The sequence below is a fragment of the Atractosteus spatula genome, chromosome 4, assembly GCF_055471065.1.
Source record: "Atractosteus spatula isolate fAtrSpa1 chromosome 4, fAtrSpa1.hap1, whole genome shotgun sequence".
NCBI lineage: Eukaryota > Metazoa > Chordata > Actinopteri > Semionotiformes > Lepisosteidae > Atractosteus > Atractosteus spatula.
In genome coordinates, this window is record NC_142709.1 from 6,905,889 (window position 1) to 6,928,256 (window position 22,368).

Here is a 22,368-nt window from a genome sequence, read left to right on the forward strand (position 1 = left end):
AAATAAAGCGGAAAAAAAATAAAGATATCATTTAGGATCCAGTTCTTCCGCTAAGATTTCAAAAGCCTGTTTTGTATTTTAATCTAAGCAGTAGTGAATGTGCTAATGAGGGCAGCCTGATGACTGTCTTGAATTGTCCAGAATTATCGCTGCCCAGTTATGTCCTCTTATTGCTGAAGTGAATTATCTGTAGGTTTTGCCTGGAAGAAGTGTCATATATTTGTGAATAGACATCCACTGGGGGAGGTTGGCTGTACTTTGAGGAGAAACAGACTCAGCTGTCTGTTGGAATACCAGGACCAAAATTAGAGTTCATACTGGGTCTCAAGATTAGATATGGACTTCAGAATACAGCTGCTGCTCTTTGCAAGTAACCTCCCACTTCTGAAACTAACCATGCCCTAGAGTTGTGAAAGTGAGATGGCCCACTTGAGGCAGAAATATTTTAAAATATAAACTTACCTAAATAGAGGCAAATCAGTGATGCATTAATTTTACCAAAAATAAGGGATCTTACAAACAGTGTAAGAGTTTGGCAATATGACCAGTCCTTTGAGAGCCTTGGCTTAATCACATATAGAATAGCTTGACAGAAAACGCTGACTGTGAAGAACTCTTCTATCAACTTGAGTCCCTCACAAATGTGCGTGCACTAGTACCCTCCTAAATATTACACTTTATTAAATATTATCACTTCTAAGGTCTTTTTGTCTTTGATTTTGTCTTGTGTTGCATGTTGCACCACTTGCTGCTTAAATTGTCCCCCCTGGGGATGGATAAATTATTTTGAGTTCATCTGAATGATGCTAGTGCTGATTATAACTGATCAAATTGATAAAATGACCTTTGCAGTGGTGGTGTGAATCTTCACTTAAATGAAGCTGGAATATTTAATATTTAAGTAGTAGAAGAATTTGTTGCTCTATGTACAGGCACACAATGTAGACAGTACATTACAAACATAATAAATAATGAGAAGAAAGAAAACAACATTTCGGCCATGGAGCCTTCTTCAGGTGTGAGGTTGCCACACCTGAAGAAGGCTCCACGGCCAAAACATTGTGTTTTCTTTCTTCTCTTTTCAGCATGGAATAAACCTATTACTTGTTCCTTTGCAGCCTACGCATGCTGATGCAGCTACACACCTGAACTACCATAATAATAAATAATAGGAACAATAAATACTGAATGTTGTGGGACAATAAATATGTAGTAGAGAGAAAAAAACATGGTAGACCATGCAAAAAGTGCAGAGTTCAGATGTGTATAAGGTCTGAGGCATTGTAGTTAGCTGTTAGGGATCTGCACTGCAGTAGGATAGAAGCTGTTCTTCAGTCTAGTGGTCTGTGCTTTAACAGTGCGGTACTGCTGGCCAGAGCACAGGGGGGAGAACAGTTTGTGGCCGGGAGGGTTCCTGAATGATGGATAGGGCCTTATTGCAGCAGCCGATGGGTGTGAATCTCACTGATTGATGGCAAATCACATCCTATAATCCTCCGTGCCAATGCCACAACCCTTTGTAGTGCGTCTTTGTCATGCATGGTAGTATTGGTGTACCGCACAGTGAAGCCACTAGTGAGGACACTGTCTATGGTGCTGCAGTAAAAGTTCATGAGAAGCTGCTTCCCCAAACCGCATTATGGGGAAGAAAGTGCAGGTGCTGTTGTGCTTCTTTCAGCCTGGCTACAGTGTTGTGAGAATTGAGATGACCTACACTAGCACCATTTTAACCTGTAGCTTTACAGTTATTTGCAGCACTCATTGCCATCCCGTCTGTTCTCAGAATGCTTGTTCAGGATGACTTGCGTGTTGTCTTCATGCTGTGTTTTGCTGACTGCCAGGCTGGTGGAAGGGCATGAAGCAGTTCCTTCCAACGAAAGGCTCTGAGGTGGAGGAGTCCCCAGTGAGATATAGCAGCAGCGAAGTTAGCCGTCTCAGGGCGAGAGAAGGAGCTCCCGTGCTGCAGGCAGAGCCAGCTGGTATGAAACATCTTCATGGGCTTTAATATAAACTGGGTTTTGTTGGCTTCCATTGTGGATTACTCATTTTGTGATAAATTGAATTCCTCTTTGTCTATCAAATCAAGCAGTGTTTACTTGACATCATTTTCTGTTAAGAATGGTGGTAAGTATTCCTCCATTAATTATGTTGGTAGACCAGTAGGTGGCAGTCTTTTCTCCAGGCCACAGTTTCCAAATGAGTGGATCCCTATGATAAGATCACTTTTAATAATAAGATCACTTTATTAGCCATATACAATTTCTTGCATTAGGAATTTCTTTTCGCATACCCCAGCTTGCTCTCCATGAGACACACAGGAAAACAGACCGGGGGAGAGAGAAGCTTGGGGTCAGAGCACAGGGTCAGTCATTTATACAGCGCCCCTGGAGCAGTTGGGGTTAAGGGCCTTGCTCAGGGGCCCAACGGAGTAGGATTCCTCTGCCGGCCGCGGGATTTGAACCGGCAACCTTCCAGCCACAGTGCCACTGCTCGGCCCCCCAATACAAAAGGATGCATAGATTCATATCAGATGTTAAACCAAACTCCTAACTACTTTGCACTATTCTTGGAAGTAGGGGGTATTAATCCTGGTGTCCTGGCTCAATTTAGTCCTGCACTATCTTGCGAGAGATTTAGTTTCCCAAAAATGCCTGCAGTCCTGTTTTGCTGCCTTTTGGTAACAAAATACAGTTTACCTGCTCCTGCTTTTAGGGCGGTGGGTTCTGTGGGTTTGACTTAATTCCCATTCCTACTATAGAGCTCAAATATAGATTAAGCTTTTTCCCATAGACTGGAACCTTAGTATGCAATGAAGACACTGAAGAAAGTTTTGCTAGTTTTAAATAGTGCATAATTGCACTGTTATAGTATGTTTCATCCAAAAGTAGTGCACTTGACCTATAATAATTGATCCACATTATTCATTCACTGAAGTGCAACCTTCTCCAAAGTTAAATATGTTGAACTGTAAAAAAGACATTAAGGTGATGCACTGATTCTCCGTGTAACTACTCAATATCTATCAAATGCTGGTAGACATCTGGGTATGTTATCCATGAGACGCTTTTTAATGGAGTCATTTGAAAACAATTTGTCCTAACTTTATTCATTCTTTTTTTCTGATTCATTCAGAAAAAAAACTCATAACTTGTGATCTAATTTCCGTCTTGATGTTTTTCAGAATATGCCCTGCCCTTGGTGGGAGGTATTGTTGGTACTCTTGGCCAGCGGTCAACCTTCAAGCCAGAGGAAGGTGCAGATCCTGGCTACACAGACCCCGATCCATATGACGCTCCTCTGCAGGAGATATACCATGCTTATGCCCAGCCCCTGCCCGCCTCTGGGGCAGAATATGCCACTCCCATTGTGATAGACATCGCTGGCCACTCGGCAGGAGGAGCCTTGAGCCAAGGGTCCATGTCCGTTTTCAAGGCTCATGCGCCAGCACCTCTCCTCACCGCAGCAGACAGCAGCCTGTCCACAGGGCACATTCAGTACGACACGCCCAAGGGGATATTGGGACAGGGTCGCCCAGCAGAGGAGTTAGTCTATCAGGTTCCACTGAACAGCAGCCAGAAAGTGGTTGACAATGACTGAAAACGGGCAAGTCGACTTTCCCACCTAATAAATGTGGCTTACTTAGGCCATAGAGGTTAGCGCTGAGGCTCGCAGACTGCTCTGGCTGTGTTTGGGGCCTGCCCTGGGCCTTCTCATAGCAGGACCTCTTTGAAACTGCTTTAAACAATCATGGTGGAAAATAGTCCTGAAGGGGAACAGGGAGGAACTGACAAGCCTGACTAGCCCAGACATAGGCCTGGCTCATTTTAAAGCGCTGCCTTATTTTATTGTTTGATTTTAGAAGTATATACGTGTACATGCAGTGAATTCCATTGCTTTTAAGAAATGGTTCAATTACAGTCCTACCACTGAAGCAACAGAAATGAATGTTAGCCAAGGGATATAGAACTGCTCTGTTATGGAAAGTTTTAATTTTTGTGTTGTCTATGACATTTCTTTTGAAGTCAGACTGAAAGGACTATTTCACAAACCAAAAAGGCTTCCTTCTCTAACAGAAGGCATCCTTACAATTTTAATGGTTACTGTTTTACAGTTTACGGACTTACAGTGCCTTGGTCATGTTTTCACCCCTTACCTATAGTGTCAAACTTTGATTAATTCCATATTAACGTTTTTTAAACACAGCTATAATGCTCAACAAACTGTTTTTGGATAGGTCTCTACCTGCTTTTCCAGAGTTGAATGGTGTCATTTCTGCAAATCTGCTCCATGTTTTTATGGGGATCTCTGATTAACTGTATTTTTTCAAGTCTCACAAAAACGTTTCTGTTGGGTTCACGTCAGGAATTTTACTCCTCTGTGGCTTTAGGTCATTATCTTGTTAGAATGTACATTTTCAACAAAGTTTTAGATTCCTGCCTGTTGCCAGCAGGTTCTTCAAGAATTTGCTTGCATATTGCATCATCCATTTATTTTTCCATCCAATTTCACACGTTTCCTAGTTACTACTGATGAGAAGCATTTCCATAACGTTAATACTGCCACCACCATGCTTGTCAGTTGGAAAGGGGCTAACGCACTGTGCTGTGTAGCTTGAGTTTGCACCAGACATGACCCCATGCATTGCTGATATGTGAACGGTGGCTCCTATCTGAGGTGGGGAACTTTGCAAATTTTGCAGTCACTTTTGCAGTTGGTATCCTTAATTTTCTTTCTTCTTCTGGCTGCTCAGTTTGGAAGGATGGCCAAATCTGGGTAATATGCACATTCCACTTCTTGATGATCTGTGATGTTAATTTTCTTGTTACCTTGTCCTGATCGGTGTTTCTCTTCCACTTTTTCAACGTAAAGTTCAATGTCTAACTTTACATACCATCACCATTTTTAGCTTTAACAGTTTGGAGTCAATTCTGTATAATGTACAATTTTTAAGTGTCATGATTAAGAATTCAGGTGGCACAAAATGTGAAAATTTGCATGGGGGGGAAGTACTTTTGCAAGACACTGTAGTTGAAAATTGGCAGCTTTTTGAGGACTATGCAGAATGGTCCCTTCCAGCCCTTAACCACTGTTGGAGAGCACTGCTACCTTATCCATCTCATCAGGCCTCCTCACAGCCAGATAACTAACCTCGGTGAAGTCTTCAAAATCTTTCCCTTTTCTAAGGGCCATATAATTTTCAGTTTATATACTTATATTGCCAGCACTGCACTTCCTTTTCTGTGCTTCAGACCTTGTCTTTTGTTGATTTCTCAAAATAATGTGAGAAAGCCAAGAGAAAATGATTACCTGTATGCAGGAAGCTATTGTAAAGCATGTTTTTATACGGAACTGTGGATTCGTGATCACTGTAGTTATTTGATTTTTTTATCCATCTTTTATAATATTTTATAACACACAGCCTACTATTTGTGCCATGAGAGTATAAACTCTTGTTTTTAAAATGATGAATATTAGAATATCGGACAGATGTGCTTACATATTTGTGCATGTGTGCGAGTGCTTATGCTCTATAGGAAACTGAAAGTATGTCCAGTACACTGCATCACAGAGGAGAAAGCCACTGAGACAGCTGGTCCATATTTAATTTATTTGGTCAAAAACTTATGAAAGTCCCCATATGATTCATTTTCTTTTCACTGATTCACTTCAAGGTCTGTTAATTGATTACAGTGTCAGTAGATGTGTCCTAAAGGCTTCACACCATTGAGTTGTACTGTTTTTAAAGGCTCTCATGTAGAGAAATTTGGTGGCCCAAAGGCTTCACTTGTTTCACTAGAAATAATAGTATATATTCTTTAACCTGCCGCTTGCTTGTTTGATTTTAATCCACAATCCTGTGGCCACAAAAACCGAGATGTGGCTCAAAATCTTGCAGCTGCTGCCAGGAGTGTGGAGCAGTGGTCAGGATACTGAGCTTGTAACAGGAAGGCTGTGGGTTCGAATCCCAGGTGAGAGATTTTTGTTGCACTCTTGAGCATGGTAATACACTCAAAATTGGCCCGGTAAAAAAAACCCGGCTGTGTAAGTGAGTGCAAATTTAAGTTGTTGTGGTTAAAAGCGTTAGCCAGAATATTTTTAGTAGAACAGTCAATTGTGGAATCAGTGCAATAATTCAAAACCTTATCGATACTGTCAATTATACATTTGTGTTGATATTGAATTACAGTAGATAATCACTTCCCAAATTAATCATTTCTAGCTTATGCTTAACTGACATTACATAATAGAAAAGAGGGAAACTAAAGTACAAATGCCATTAGTTTGTCTTGAAACATTGCTTTACATATGAGAAATAACACCCAAAGACCAGATAGTTTAGCATGTCCTTGAGAGGCAACGAACAGATTTGGTTTTGAGTGCCCACTTGTTTAAAACCAGGCATCTAAACCTGATTAGAAGTGCCTCAGAGCAGGTAGCTTATTTGCTCAATTCTGCCCTGTATATTATTGTAAAAGGAGAAAAAAGTTACTGAACACACAGGTAAAATTCAATTAGTAATAAAAGACCCAATTAGTTTTAAGCTTTGTGAAGCTGCAACAAATACACTAACAGACCCTGACAAACAACAGTTAATATTTCAGTTATTAGCATTACTACGGATGTCTGAACTGGATTTGACAGAAGAGCTCAAGGAAGCCATGACAAGTCAGAGCAGGGTTATGTCAAGGTTTTATTTCCATTGCAGGAAGTCACCCTATTAGGTTTATAACATCAGTTTACACTGTATTTTATTATAGCCATCCTTATAGATGACTAATGAAGGCAAAGTGCTTAGGAGTGCTTTGGCTTCAAAATTTCACTTCACCTATTTATCGTGAACGCATATTCACTGTTATCATTGTCACATCCTGCTGTTTATTAATTCTTCGTTCCGAGGTGCAGTGAAACGCAGTTTTACTGGAGGAACAGAAATGGAATAGTGATTAACTGTAATTTTCACACAGTAACAGTGTTGAGAAATGGTTGTGTTGGAAGCAGCTACCTGATCTCCTTTTTCTCCGACAGGATGTGTGCATGGCGATGTTATTGGATGTTATCCCAAGAGGAGTATGGTAGTCTCCTTCACATTAGCCTTGCTTGTGGCTGAAGTGACCATTGTGTCAGTTCTAACAACCAAGCTGATGGCTATATGCTAAAGGATGAGGCAACAGCCTTGTTCAAGAATGATGATCTAAGTCATCCCACAAAACAACTGTGGCATGGGATAAAGGGTGTGTGCACATGCTACTGTTTTGTTTTTTTTAATGTTTTACATTTGAGACATCCACATACGCGTTCTCCCATGGCTCTGATGGTAACGATTTGCTTTCTCAGTAGATTTCTAAGTGGTTAGGGGTGATGATGGAAATCACGACATTTTGTGCATCTAGCTGAAAATCAAATGCACCTCCTCTGCAGCAGAGTTTCAGTTAATCTCTTTAAGAATGTATCTCATGTTACCTCGGCATGTACTGTAGTTTCTCTGTATTTGTATATGTGGGTAGAGTTTAGATTGTATAGAGAGAAAGAAATTAAATGTTTTTATGTTTTATTAAAAACTTAAAGAAATGTTTATTCACATTTTTGCAAAGCTTGAATATTGTGATTGTTTTCAAGATTTTAATAAAATGTTCATTACATATTGGAAGATACTGTTTCCCTTTCTGAAACCCCTTTTGTTTAATAATCACGGAATGTCAAAAGGATCCGAATCATGCTCAATACTCATTTGCTTAAAGAGAACATTGTACAAATTATCCTTAAATGTAAACCTTTTGGGGTTATTTAAAAAATCAGTCTGCAACATCGGCGTATTAATGTAATGCACACAGATCTGAATGAAAATTAAATAAGATTTGTTATTTACCAGATTTGCCAGCCCTGAAAGTATTCTTCATTGAACAATGTATAAGATCAGCTTGTAAATGGCTGGGTTTTATGTTGTAATTCCTAACCATAACATGACCAACCTAACCCTAATTTCAAAGAATTCCCTGGGTCTTATACCAGAAAGGTGAGATCTGGTCCAAGCCATGTGTCTCAGTCTTGCACAACATTCAATTATATCTTTGAGTTAAGGCCACAGTATGGAGTATTATAGGCACAGCAGAAAATGCAGGTGTTCTTAAATACAAGAAATGTTTTCAAGGTAAAAAATAAACATGGATGTAGTTGTCACCCACTGATTTCTAAAAATGTACATCCTGTCCCCCTAGGTTACATACAGACTTTGCTGAAAAGCCTTCCATGGTTCCCATATTAAAATGGATTTTAAAATTAAAGTAATGGAAAGTTTACATAAAGAGCAGCTGGCGCATGAAGTTCCTCCCACGGTAGTGTGGTGTCAGCATTATGTCGTCTCAATGGGGATCTGTTTTACACTCGTCTTACTTGGCTTCTGTGTGTGGTAACCTCTGCCTATTCTCTCATGCTTCTTCAATGACAACTGTAACCCACATTGCAGTCATGTCAGGGCTGCAGCCAAGTGATTTTGATTTTTATCAGTGTCATTTTATTTAATGATTGAACAGTACAATGTAGGGTAATGAAATGTACACAATTTTTAAATTCCTTAAAAGGTAATAGTCTAACTTATGTACTGTATATATTTTTAAGTATATGCTACATTTGGTATTCTAATAATAAGGTTTTAATTTTTCATTCCTCTAAACTGGGGAAGTTCCCTTTCTTCTATCCATGAACTGCTAGCTGCTGCTACATTCTCCTCTTGCTCATGACCCTCCCTGTGATCAGCACACACACCCCTGTTAACTATTACCAGCAAACCCTGGTGAGCCTGCAGGTTTTTTTTTTCCCCTCCTTCCTTGCTGGCTGATACAACTAGATAAACTAAGGGAAGATGCTGCACTAACATGAATGATAATTCTCAACATGGATTCACACAGTGACTAAGAAAGGGCCACGTCTAACTTCTGTTAAGCTCAGGTTTTGTAAAGGCTTGCTGAACAGAAAACCTTACATGAGGCAGAGCATAGGTGTATTATGAAATTTTAAATATATTCAAAACATTTTTGTGAGCCTATTCTTTCTTTACATATTTCAAATTTCTAAGTGTGCCATACAGGTTTAGAGTATGTTCTTCTATAACTCAAATTACTGTAGCTCTGCTTTGGCCTAAATATTAGCTCTACATTACTCAGTGGAGTACCACTGATGGTGGTGGGGTTTGGGAGGATATGGGGAAAATGTTTTATCATACTTGTTCTGGGGGGAAAAAAAAGAAAAACACATCACCATTAGCACTACAAAGCTTCATTCTGCTCTCCTCGGCATGGATCCAAGAAGGTACAAAGGCAGTGTTATCACATTTTATCCTGACCTTGGCATAGTCCTTAAGCTAAGCAAGGCCAGTTCTACTTGATACTGGGATAGGAGACCTAAGGTGGCTGCTTAAATATTTGCAAGATGCTGAATCGTAGACCAGTAGGTGGCTGTCTTCCTTTCGGCCCAGAACATCCAAACCACTGCCACAGTGTGATCAAGTCACTGCCCTACAGATGAGATAAACCAAGGACCCGACTCTCTAAATTCATGGCACTTTCTGAAAGTGTAGGGGTTTGAATGTAAGTCTCCAGGCTTGCACAAGCTGCCCTTCCTCTAGATTCCTCGTCATTGAAGTGGCGAGGCAATTTCTCACTTCTATGCCTGAGAATGTGTGTAGTGGGGGATGTTGTTGCATAATACCACACATCACCCAGATAGGTGTATGCTTTTTGCTGCACTTCAAAGGTGAATTGGGTGTGTGACTTTTGTGTAAAGCACTTTTGGGATTCATTGGGAACAAAAGGTGCTCTTTAAATGCAAGTAATTTAATTACTCCAGGCTTTCATAAGCCAGCCTTCAGAAAATTAATTTAATTCAATTAAATTGGTGAAGCAATTCCTTATTCTCTACCTGATGTGTGGAGCAATGCCTGTTGCCATATAAGACAATACAGGGTCAAAGGAGACCAGATCACAGAATTTGGAGGCTTACAATATAGCACAACAACCACAAAAATAATGAGGCCAGCCCGCCAGCCACATTCATTGTTGCGGCAATGAAAAGCTGAGATTATCAAGTATGTGACATTAGAAATCCTTTATATATATATCATTATTGTTTTGGCAGCAATGAGTGTATTAGATCTCAGAAGCTATGTCCTGAAATAAAGCCCAGAAAGCTCCTCCACCCAGAGTCACCTTGAAAACAGGCCATAACAACTGAGGTCAGCCTTAGTCATAGATGTGCTGGCGTCAGACAGCCTTTTAATAACCGATTCCACAACGTATGTTCTGCCACCTGCTTAGTTCTCCTTTTGCACTGTTTGTAACCATTTTAGAAATGTACAAAAATGCTTTACTTTATAATGAGAATGTAACTGTTAAAGATTGCTTACCAAAGTAAAAATGAAAGTTTTTCTACATCGCTTTGGTCAACATTTGAGAACTGTAAAAATGAAGAAATAAACGCAACAGTAGGCTCCTGAAGTGAAAAAAGTATTTTGCATTCTGAAAACATCATTAGCAACTGTATTCTAGTTGACACATTACTACTCCAGAACATGAAAATAAGAAATAATTTACTTTATTGAATACATTTTTGTGTATAGCTGAAACAGATTGTTTCACCTCTTGCACCAACTCTTTTTGGTCTGAAACTTGTTTAAACAAGAGTGTTTATTTTAGGTGCCACTGCCACTTCAGTTATTAAATTATGGTATATAAGGTGGATTTCTAAAGAAACTCAAAACAAAATATGTTTCTATTAATTACAAACCTGCTTTAACTGATGCTTCACTCTGGAAGCATAACTCTGGAGATATTAGTGACACTTAAAAGGCTTGTAGCAGGTAATCAACAATAAGCACACAGCAGTTTAAACAAAATTCAGAACTTGCTAAACAAAAGTAAAGCACGGGAGTCATGTTAACACCTTAAACAATATACAGTTTGTGCTTACAGCAATGCTTAGTTTGTTAAAAATGTATAGGGTAAGAAGGATACAGAATAAAACTAAAACCTCATACAACCGTAAACAAAAATGTAAACTCTTGTCTATTGGCAATGAAAATGCAGTAGTATATGCTGAGCTTCTTACAGAAAAGCTACCCTATGATAGGTCTGCACTGCACCATCCATCATCAGGAAGCTGTGTGATCTGGTAGGGTCTCGGGATCACACACTATTCCAGAAGCTTTGGATGCAAGGCAGGACTCAGAACAAATTGCACAATTTCACATATATAAGTCATGAATGAAAAGGCAATTCAGACTTTTCTAAATTAAAACCTTTTTGTTCCATTCCTTAAATTCAGACCTTGCAGCTACCAGCACCGTGGGCTGTAATTAACGTCTTCATTTGTAATGTCAAATACATATTTTGCACAGTAGTTCTTCCCATGACTGAAAACCAACACTGTTAAAGTCAGTGGTAATATCGGGGTGAACTTAACATTGGAAAACAAAGACAGTTCAGGATTTTGTCCAAGACCACATTTCAGCTTGCGAATAAAAACTGTCAAGGCTTTCAAGATACGATATGCACAACATGAATGAGCCTAGTGCGCTCTGTACTGTTTCTAGAAATAAACTTTTAAATAAATTATTTTGAATTTTAAAAAATCCTGCTAATGGGGACCTCTCAAAAAGACTGAACCAGTAAAGGAGCTCACCCGCTCTAATCGCAGGTGAGAGCCCCGACTGTTGTGTCCGGGATCCCCAAGCAATGGAGAACAGCTGGCGGAGCGACTCCAAGGACAGAGTGGGACTAGCTGGCCAGGCTTCACAATGACCCCTGCAGCCTCCTGGCCATTTGCAGGTTTGAAGTGCAGTGGATGAGGGACTTCACCTGTGGTGCCTGTAACATGATAAAAGTTAAACGGCTCAAAACGGGCAGGTCAGAGGAGTCTGCCTACACTTCCTTAATCACTCCCGTGTGAGGCTGTGGGTTTTTAACAGAACTCATGCGCGAAGTATACAATGGGCGATTTAAAAAATCTGGTGGGCAGAAAACTATTTTTTTCGATCCCTGACTATTGCTGTGAATATGCTTCTCCCTATTAGGGTACGGTTTATGCCATTTACAAAGGGTATTTTTGAAGTAAAGGCGCCCTCTAGTGTCTGTCTCAGAAACTGCATACAGACTGCATACCTTTAATATTGGCCACCCATCAGAATGTCTATATCTTGTGGTAAATTCTACCTTTTAAATAGTTATTTATAAGCTTCCTTTGTAGGTCACGTCATCAGCTAAGAGCCCCAGTATTTTTCAAAGATCATTTCATGCATATGATTGCAGCAAGGAAATGAACCAATAGATTGTATTTAACCTCAAAATTGAGGGTAGCAATTGCTTAGATATGGGCTCTTACATAGTACAATCCAGTACATTACAGAACTATATCCTATTTTTATTATACACTTCTTAAAGGGAAGTTATTACTAGTTAATAGCTGTCAATGTATTTCTTTGTCTCATTCTATACAGTCTCATTCTATAAGTTAAATGGCTTAAAACAGGCAGGTCAGAGGAGTCTGCCTACACTTCCTTAATCACTCCCGTGTGAGGCTGTGGGTTTTTAACAGAACTCATGCGCGAGGTATACAATGGGCGATTTAAAAAATCTGGTGGGTAGAAAAAAATCGGCGATTCTAAAATAAAAAAAAAACAGCCATAAATAGCTAGTATGGTAGTAGTTATGGCAAATGTGGTACACTAAGGTTTTGTTTTAATATAGTACTGTACAAAACAGAATTCTTCCAGTGTCACAGAAATAAAACGGCCTTTTAACATTACAAAAACATATAGGCATTAATCATGAATCCCAATACCAACTTACTTCAACAGTTGGGTACATGTATTCTTTTCATAATGTTCTGCCTTTCTAAGAAAAGCTCTTTTCGTCGTTCCAGTCTCCTGCAGCGCCGCAAGACCCTGGTCATGATCACATCTTCTTTACCCTTTAGGTCATGAGACTGATCTTTCCTCTCCTTTGATGCTTTCTGTTCTTGTGCCTGACATTTCAGTGATCCTAACTTCTCCTGTAAAGAAAGAAAACAAAATAGAGGACATTCTTATAAGGTCTATCTCTATACCATTTGCTCCCAGGCATCATTTATGGAATGCTACCCAAACTAAATTAATATTTTAAACCACCCAGAAACAAAGTAACAGTGAATTTTGCAACACTGGCCAATCAAGCACTTGACATGACCATCTTAGAATATCAAGTTATTTTTAAAGACTTCCCAAATTCTTATAAATTTTAGATCTTATTACAGCAAAGATTAAGAAAACCACACAAAACAAACCTGTGATTCTGATAGTTTGGACTGTAGATCTGACAATTCTTTCTCCATATTAATCACATTTTCCTGGAACAAGAACATATTGAAATAAGATTTTAGTTGTGAAGACATTCTTACTCAGGTGTTGTTTAAAAATTACTACAGAGTACTTTTATATTTGCCAATCATGTTTTACATAAAACAAAATACAGATGACCTGACTAATCTACAATCCTGAGACTGATGTTCTTTTCATACCACACAGAAAAACTAGTTTTTTATCCCATATTTTTTTAACAATGTCTCTATATGATCTTTGTGACAGAAAAAGTGTTTTTCTGTAGACAGAAAAAGAGTTGTAGCTGCTGTTTGTATAAGGAGATCATGTTTCAATAAGTAATGCACAGTTCCAAAATACACTTCAGGTCTTCCATTACCAGATACCTATAACAAAAGTCAATATACTGTTTAAAACAGATCAGAAATCTCAAAAGGCACCAGGTTCTAAATGTAAAAGAACAGCACATTAAAGACAAGGAACCAAAATTGATTGACTCAGCGCAAATTACACTTCTACCTGTTCCAGAAGGATTCCTCTTTTCAGACATTCTGTTTTTTCATGATGTTTTTCCATGTTTCTAAATGCAAAGACAAACATTTTCAAAGCAGTCACAGGAGTTTGTCTTCAGAATGAGTGCAATACACAAGTACACATTACATTTAATAAAATATCTTTTCATTGTAATCTAAGCAATACAATGCAATTTTCTCCCTTTCTTTATAAGCATGTTAAGATTTGAAATGGCACTTATTTCAAGACAGCTTTCACATTATTATGGACATCATAATTTGATAATACCATTTCATTCTACAGTTTCTGCAGTTTGTAGTAGACCAAAATATAAACAACTCATCTCTACATCCATATCCACCTCTTCCACAGCCTATGAAATCATGAAAGCCCTACTGGGCATATTTCATATGACAACACTTTATTTTCAGCTAAAAGGGAATTTTCTATATATTCAAGTCCTCTACAGTACCTGAGGCCTTGCTCTTTTTGTGTGACATCAGCTGTTTGTTGCTGGATGTCTGTCACTTTTTTCTTCAGAGCTTGTAGCTTCTGTTTTTCCTGCTGACAAACACGTCTGACACTGGCAATGCTGACCCGACCAAGAACTGAATCCGAGGGTATAGACTCCACTGTGGCAGGGTCCAGCGTACGACAGAGGAAAGCTCTTCCAAGATGTACTATTTGGTCAAAGGAGGTACCCTGGAAATTCAAATTAAGATACTGTCTCAGTGTGGAATGTGGAGTCATGCATGTGTGGCAGAAAGCAATATTATGATATGTCGAAGACAAAATGGTGCTGGGAAATTCCTTGGGGGATGATTTACACAATATAGCTGATGATTTCATAAACCAGTTGTTGGAAAACAATCAAACAGCACTTGAGACATGCTCTGCAGGATCCGGCAGGTTTTTTTTTACAAAACCTTTACCTATAAAATCTATGGTTTTATGCTAATCCTTACAAAAAATATTTACCAAGATCCTCTTCATGGAATTGAGCAACTTGTTCAGAGTTCTGTGCTAAACGGTGGGGTTCAGCAATGGCACGCTTGTTAGAAAATAACGCTAGAAACCTGATGCAGAACACCACACGATATAATGCAGAATTCTGACGAAGTTCCCCGATTTTAAATAACACGCACTGGTATGTCTGTGAAAAGGGCGGTGGCACTGTCTTGATGGTATTTATGCCATCGAGCTGCAGTTCCCAACTCTTGCACTGCTATGCAAGCAGTAATGAGTTTGAATTGCACAGACACATTCCAAGTGTTTACTGAGATCAGATGTTTATATTACATTTCCACCTATGCGAGAATGTAAAAACAACCCAACAAGATGTGTTGTTGTATGAAATTTCTGAAAACTAAACTTTTGAAAAGGCTGGGAGCTGTAGAACATACTTCTTTTTTGTCACACTAAACTTTATTTTACTGTACATACATCCATGAACAGTGGGTGGACGAGAGAATTTTCTGGGGAAGTTCCAGTGACATACATCTGAAAGAATGATCTGGGGAGTGGAAAGCTTTTGTTTACAGTAAAAAAAAAAAACTAGAATAATATGAACATAACGCCCGAGGTAAAAATACCAGACAGAATACATGGGCGAACTGGAGATAGTGTTTTGTATTATATTGGCTGGTGAGTTTAGGAAACCATTTCTGCTATAAAAGCAAAACTAATAATTTTGGTAAAATACGTACATTTCATTTAATGAAATGAAACTAGCTGCCCACACGGCTTTTTTAAAATGCTATTTGAAGTGAATAAGGTGGAAGATTTTGCACATGAAGCTGCCCTTAAGTACACGTTGGTTTCTACTCTTTCCCAAGTCTCTCACAACAACTCTTTAAAACAAAAATCAAAGCCTCCTTGAGCACTAGCTAGACTTTTATTCGATCCCTGACTATTGCTTTGAATATGCTTCTCCCTATAAGGGTATGGTTTATGCCATTTACAAAGGGTATTTTTGAAGTAAAGGCGCCCTCTAGTGTCTGTCTCAGAAACTGCATACAGACTGCATACCTTTAATATTGGCCACCCATCAGAATGTCTATATCTTGTGGTAAATTCTACCTTTTAAATAGTTATTTATAAGCTTCCTTTGTAGGTCACGTCATCAGCTAAGAGCCCCAGTATTTTTCAAAGATCATTTCATGCATATGATTGCAGCAAGGAAATGAACCAATAGATTGTATTTAACCTCAAAATTGAGGGTAGCAATTGCTTAGATATGGGCTCTTACATAGTACAATCCAGTACATTACAGAACTATATCCTATTTTTATTATACACTTCTTAAAGGGAAGTTATTACTAGTTAATAGCTGTCAATGTATTTCTTTGTCTCATTCTATACAATACAGTGTGTATCAATGAAGGGCTGCATGTCATAAAAGGTTTATTAAATTGATGTGCTTATTTTGTGCTGGTGAAAGCACAAAATAAGTGTTCATGTTAAAATGTAATGGAAAGAGTTTGACAAGGAATTGAAGACAAGCAAAACACTGGGAAAATATTAGACAAAAAAGCTATTGATATATTGTCTAGGTCATGTGACAATTCTCATTTTATGTGCTGTATTGCAAGAATAAGATATGTTCGTGAGAAACCTTGTATTTTCATAAAAACCAAATGCCAATGTTAGTTTGTACAAACCCCTATTTGTGATTGGCATTATATGACATACAGTCCCTTACCATTTTAAGTAACCATTCAATTTTGAAATATTACCATTTCTAAACACTGTGCCTGTATTTTCTCCTTTTTTGCCAATAACAGATCTTTATGAAGTTGCTCGTCTTTAAGCTGCTTTTGTAACCGGCTCAATTCCTCCTGAAACAAAAAAGTAAAAAACATTAAGATAATGGGTTTTTTTTTAACATTTGTTGAACTATTTACAAAATTTGGAAATGAATCTGGAGAAAAGCAAAGTATTGCATGCATGTAGCTACTACCTTCATTTTAAATATATGATAGAAAGCACAGATCTTGAAAGAGCCACATATGAAAAGGACTTGTTTATAGAGAATTGTTAATGTCCTTTTGAAAATGTAAGACATAACAGGAAACTGAAATGACAGAGTAAATAATGAACACTTATAATAAAAATTACTATTATTCTTTTGCTTCTAGTAGGTAGCTACATCAACATATGTAGGCTGCAAAGGAACATGTAAAGGTTTATTCTCTTTTCAGCATGGAATAAACCTTTACATGTTCTTTTGAGCATTGTGAAATAAACTCATTAACACAAAGGGAAAACAAAGATGTATATTAAGCACTGCACTCAGGAAGAATTCCTTTACACTGGCAGGTGTGGGTGTCTAGATTTAGCTACCCTGGCATGCTGTTGAACTTAAATGTCACAGATCATTCAAGAAATATCGCAATGAAGTTGTTAGACCCATAAGGCAAGACACAAACACTAGATCGCCTGCTTTTGTCTGTAACCTTTCCAATGTTCTATGAAATACAATGATCTACTATTCTACTGCTGCAGCAAATCATTTCTGGTTTTGTTTTCCTTTCCAACTATTTCATGTCATTGAAGAAGCAAATAAAAACATACGCACATCAAATCCTGGAAGATGCATGACATAAATCCCGTGTACAGGTGTTCACAAAGGTGAAAATAAACAAACAACATGTAAAAACTTCAGACAATTTTACTCCATTTTAAAGGAACTCAGTATATAAGAGAATGAGTTGTTCTGAAGATAAAGGTGAGCTCCATACAAACAAATCATCTGGACCAGATGGTATTCGCCCACTTGTGCTCAAAGAATCAAAGCAAGTTATTCAAAAAAACTACTCACTAAGATGATGACTCTCAGGGGGGGAAATGTGGCTGATCAGAAGATCACAAAAGGGATGAAACACAGCCAGGGTTTTAGAGACAAATTAGTTTATTTCAATAATTTCTAAAGTTGTGTAAAAATCATAAGAACTTCAGAAGAGATAAATTAAAGGTAATGTGCGGATAAAGAATTAAATATCGGAGACAAAGGGTACAGACAAGGGGAGGCACCTCGGACTGGAGTAAGGTCACTATTGGGATATCACAGGAAAGATTTCCAGGACCGTACCTATTCCATCTACATCAATGCATCTAGACTCTAGATGGAAACAAGTGGAAACAATTTGCAGATAATGTAACAGTAGCACAGGCAGTGAAGGAAGACTTAGAAAATCAGTTCAATATGAGTTTAACAACATTAACCGCAAGAGACTGTATATGTAGCAAGCAAGCCAATAGGCTGTACTGAACTAGACAAAACAACATGCGAGCAATGTATGAGAAAGACCTAAGAGTTTATGCCGAGTTGTCAACTAAGTTAAAATAAAATGGTTTACATACTGTCTATCATTAAGAATGTAGACGTCTAATCAAGCTGATTGTGTTAGAATTATAAAATGTGTTAGTATTTTAAGTGAGGTCTAGCTATGTCCAGTTTTGATCAGCACAAGGCATGAGATATATTGCTGCATTAGAGGCAATACAAAGAAGGGTAACCAAATTTCTTCCAGAATGAAAATTTTAATTTTGGTGAGCCTAGTGTGACAATCTTTTTAGAACAGGGACTAATAAGATTTCATAATACTAAAATTCATTAACTAAGTTGGGTTGGTGGTCTACTCTAAGATCAGAAGCGACACAAAGTCCTAATCAGAAGCCTTCAGGACAGAAAAAGAAACATCTTTACATGGAGAATTGTAAGAGTCTGGAACAAATTCCCTAATCATGAGGTCAAAGCTGACTTTATGTGACCTCTTAAGAAATGGAATTCTTAGATGATTAAGCTGCAGACGAGACAGATACAGTAAGCTGAATGGCTTTCTTAAAGAAAAATTGTAATGCCTACACACTCTTTGAAGTGTTTCAGAACAATGAAAGTCTCTTGAAGATTTATGATTGGGTTAAATATTTTTCCCCACCCTAAAGAGCAGCTCAGGAGTTTGTTATAGCTGCTTAAAATGTACTTTATAATGAGTCTTTTTAATCAAAATTACACAAAACAAATTATTAATTTAAACAAGAAATAAATGATTAAACAACATTAAAGGACAGTCTCTAATTTGTTTATTTTTAACTATAACACTATGTTGAGCTGACAGCTTCTGTAGTTTTATTGCAAAGTACAACAGGATGCTTTGCATGAAACACGCTATGTAAGAGCAAGATGTTTTGTATTACCGACCTTCTTAAATTTATTATCTTTATAAATGTCATGAGTACGCTGCCATTTTAGGAGGTGCAAGAATGCTCACCTTTAATTGTTGAATCAGTTTTGTGTTCTTTATGTGTTGGACAAATTCCAGGTCACCTTCAGTCCACTGATATCCTTGCATTCCTTTCACCAACTTCTCTGGGTCCATTTCACTGAGGTTTGCTCCAGAGGAAACAAATCACAACCCACTTAGAAGAATAATTCTAAGTAACCTGCAACTGTTTGCCAGGTTTTCTCTCTCTCTGTGTTTCAACAAACCAGTACCACTGGAGGCTAAGGATGTCCCATATTTTCCCAGACATCAGTGGGACAACAGTCCATGACACAGCACAGCACCCAATACAATTCAACATGAAACCTGATAAGTTCATTGTTCCTGTATATGATCAAGCATGTTTTACATACAATATTAATTCTTATTAAAGTCATGACAACTGGATAGTTCAAATCTTTCTAGCAGTCAATACAGAAAGAGGAATGCCTCTAGAAAATAGTGTCTATCATTCAAAGCAGTGGATGGTACAAGCATAACAAACTGCTTATCTCATAGCAAGAACAATTTTTAAAAATAACTAGCAAGCAAAAAGTGGCCATCATAGGCCTATGACAAACCACTGGCATATGTTAGCATTCTGTGGTTCATCTTGGATTAAGATACAAACTATGTTCTATATAATACTAAACAACAAAACATGCATATTCATGTTTGTACATTTAGTACACTGTAAGGGACACAGGTTACCAATTATTTTACCACAAGTCCTTCAGCTCACCAAACACTCTTGGACCTCCAAGGATAGGACCATTTCCAGTATTTTCATCCTTAAGCCTTTTAATGGTTTTAATACATCACAAAGTAAAGTCGGTAGACAGTCACAGAATTTCATACAGAAAGTCAGTATCAGTGCTCAAGCTTGCAATAATATTCATTTCTTACTAGATATATCTCTTTCAAGGTACAAGTGCTTCATTACTCAAGACTTGACAAAAGGACATTTTTTCCACCCAATTATAAACCAGAAGGCCACTCCTACTAGGGAGGAACAAGCTACACATAAGTGGCTACTTTCCTGTAACCTGTAAGTGTAACAATAACTTTTTCAGAAAGGTAACAAAATGTAATAATTTTAATCATACTGACTCAAATTCCAAAGAGTTAATACCTCACGCTTATAAACCATCTAGTGTTAGTTAAAATGAATAAAAATGACCACAATACCATCATGCTTGTTAGGAGCTCCCTCATTTAGTATCATTGCATACATAGTCACCTGTAAATGACTTGGTGCTTCTTCTCTGCAGAGCCTTTTCCCTTGTTTCTAGATCCTTAGAGTCTGAAGGACACGTGTTGGGGTCGATGGCACCCTGAGCGGAGCACTCTGGTTTTCTGTTAGTTATGGCATCTGAATGTCTCAAATTCTTGAAGGAGGGAAAAAAAAAAGAGATAAAAGGTCAGTTATTTAAAAAGTAAAATTGCCAACATTTAGAATATATATATAAACATTTTGATGTATTGGCTATTTGAGACATAACATAGCTCCATGAGAAAGAGTTGGGTGTTAAGTTGTCAGCTCACGACAGGGCATCGCGTCTGCTGTACTGCGATTTACCTTTTGCCTCCCTCCAGGAGACCTCCAATCCTGAGCACAAGACCCTCCAACATCCTGATTCTGGCTACTTGACTTCGTTCTGCACTGTTGCTTCGGACTTCTAAGCTTCTCAGGAGACAAGACGGGTGTCTGCAAGATCCGCCTCTTGTTCGCAGGAGGAGGAGGAGTTCTAGGTAGCTGCTTCCCTGTTGGAATGGAGCTGAGAGTTTTCCTCGCTGGGCTCGAGGTTACACTACCAGCAACAGTGTCCTTAACTGCACCTCGACTTGGTGTGGCTCTGCTGCGTGAAACATCACCCAGCCGGGCCCGCGGTGAGCATTCTGCCCTTTGATTAATTACGGCTTCTGAATATGTGACACTCTAGAGAGGGGGGGGAAAAAAACAACAAAAGCAAATTAACGTAGAAGCCCGCGAGAGAGTGATATCCTTAACAGCTCGGCTCCTGAAGTTTAACGTAACGCACGCACTTTTCATTAACAAGCGCACTTGCGTCGTAGTCGTGCCACAGGCAAGAGAAAGCTGAGAACTGTCTACTGTGTAATAGGGGATTGTTTCGAAATTCAACTTCAAAACGTTTCCAAATATAAGTATATTTTTACATCGCTTGGGCAAAACAATAATTGAAAAGGACCCATAATAAGGCTCTTTGAATGTGAATTACAATGTTGGCAAAGCAATAAGTATTAGCTAGACATGATCTCCACTGTGTTGTGACTTACCTTATCATGACCATTCCTCACTCCGGGGCACTTCCATTCAGGAGCAAAAGAACCTCCAACTGCCTGTTTTCCACATCTTGATTTTGAGCTATGTAGCTGTTTAGCATTCCTTTGCTCTTTAGGAGACAACGCTAACTTCTGGGAACTTTGCCCTTTATTTGCAGAAGGAGGTGGTGTCCTGGAAAGCTGCCTTCCCATGGGAATTAAATTCCGAGTTTTCCCCACAGGGCTCCTGGACACACTTGGGGCGGTGTTCTCACACGAAACCTGGTGACGTCTGTCTTTGAGTTTTCTCCTGTCCTTCACCCGCTCTCCTCTGCTGACCTCGAAAGGGTTTGCGTCCATGGTGTTTTGGCTGCAGTCTTGTAGCATCTTCACACAGTCCAAGAATGCATATTTGTAAATATATGAAAACTGGTGGTAGAGAAAACATGCAAGATTCATTTGTCTAGGAAGGTACACCATTCCATTAAAGAAGATTATGGTCAATTAATTACCAACCATACTAAGCTACTTTAGATTTGTCTAAACAGTAATTTTACTACAAACTTAATAATAACAAAAACTGTGATTATTCTATTAATATCAATGCGCATGTAGAAAACCACTAAGGGTTTGTAGCATTCTCTGGCCTGTGGTCCAGAAAATCTGGGCTAAATTAAGTGAGTTAAGAGTTTGAAACGTGCATGAACGGTTTCAAGTATATAGTGAAATGTAGCACTTCTAAAGGTATGGATATGTGTGACATCAAGGCAATTTTCTCCTATACTTGATCTCACTTGGGAAATAAAATATTTTGCATTATTGTCATCTATAGACAAATTACAATCGACAGAAGCAGAAACTAAACATTTTAAGAACACGAAGCCTAAAACAAAGAGGATGCTGTTCAACGCATTTAGCTCGTTTGGTTGTTAGTTGCTAATTGATGTGGGGATCTAATCCAGC

The 22,368-nt window shown here is 38.4% G+C and overlaps 2 protein-coding genes across 2 annotated transcripts in view; one reads left to right on the top strand and one right to left on the bottom strand.

The window, feature by feature from the left end:
• dcbld2 (discoidin, CUB and LCCL domain containing 2) overlaps window positions 1-7,642 on the top strand; it is a 45,038-nt gene extending 37,396 nt beyond the window's left edge. The window contains exons 14-15 of the mRNA XM_088914799.1: window positions 1,842-1,979; window positions 3,182-7,642. Of these exons, the coding sequence (XP_088770925.1) occupies window positions 1,842-1,979; window positions 3,182-3,597 (554 nt within the window). The 3' untranslated portion in view covers window positions 3,598-7,642. The remainder of the gene's footprint in view (window positions 1-1,841; window positions 1,980-3,181) is intronic.
• Window positions 7,643-11,750: 4,108 nt separating this feature from the next.
• LOC148835747 (uncharacterized) lies at window positions 11,751-21,792 on the bottom strand. The gene is made up of 10 exons (XM_088914990.1): window positions 21,421-21,792; window positions 20,702-21,061; window positions 20,363-20,510; window positions 19,132-19,253; window positions 16,594-16,695; window positions 14,331-14,560; window positions 13,865-13,925; window positions 13,312-13,374; window positions 12,840-13,041; window positions 11,751-11,858 (listed from the first exon to the last, which is right to left on the bottom strand). Exons 1-9 carry the CDS (start codon window positions 21,790-21,792, stop codon window positions 12,841-12,843), a joined length of 1,659 nt encoding a protein of 552 aa, XP_088771116.1. The 3' UTR covers window positions 11,751-11,858; window position 12,840.
• Window positions 21,793-22,368: the final 576 nt, after the last annotated feature.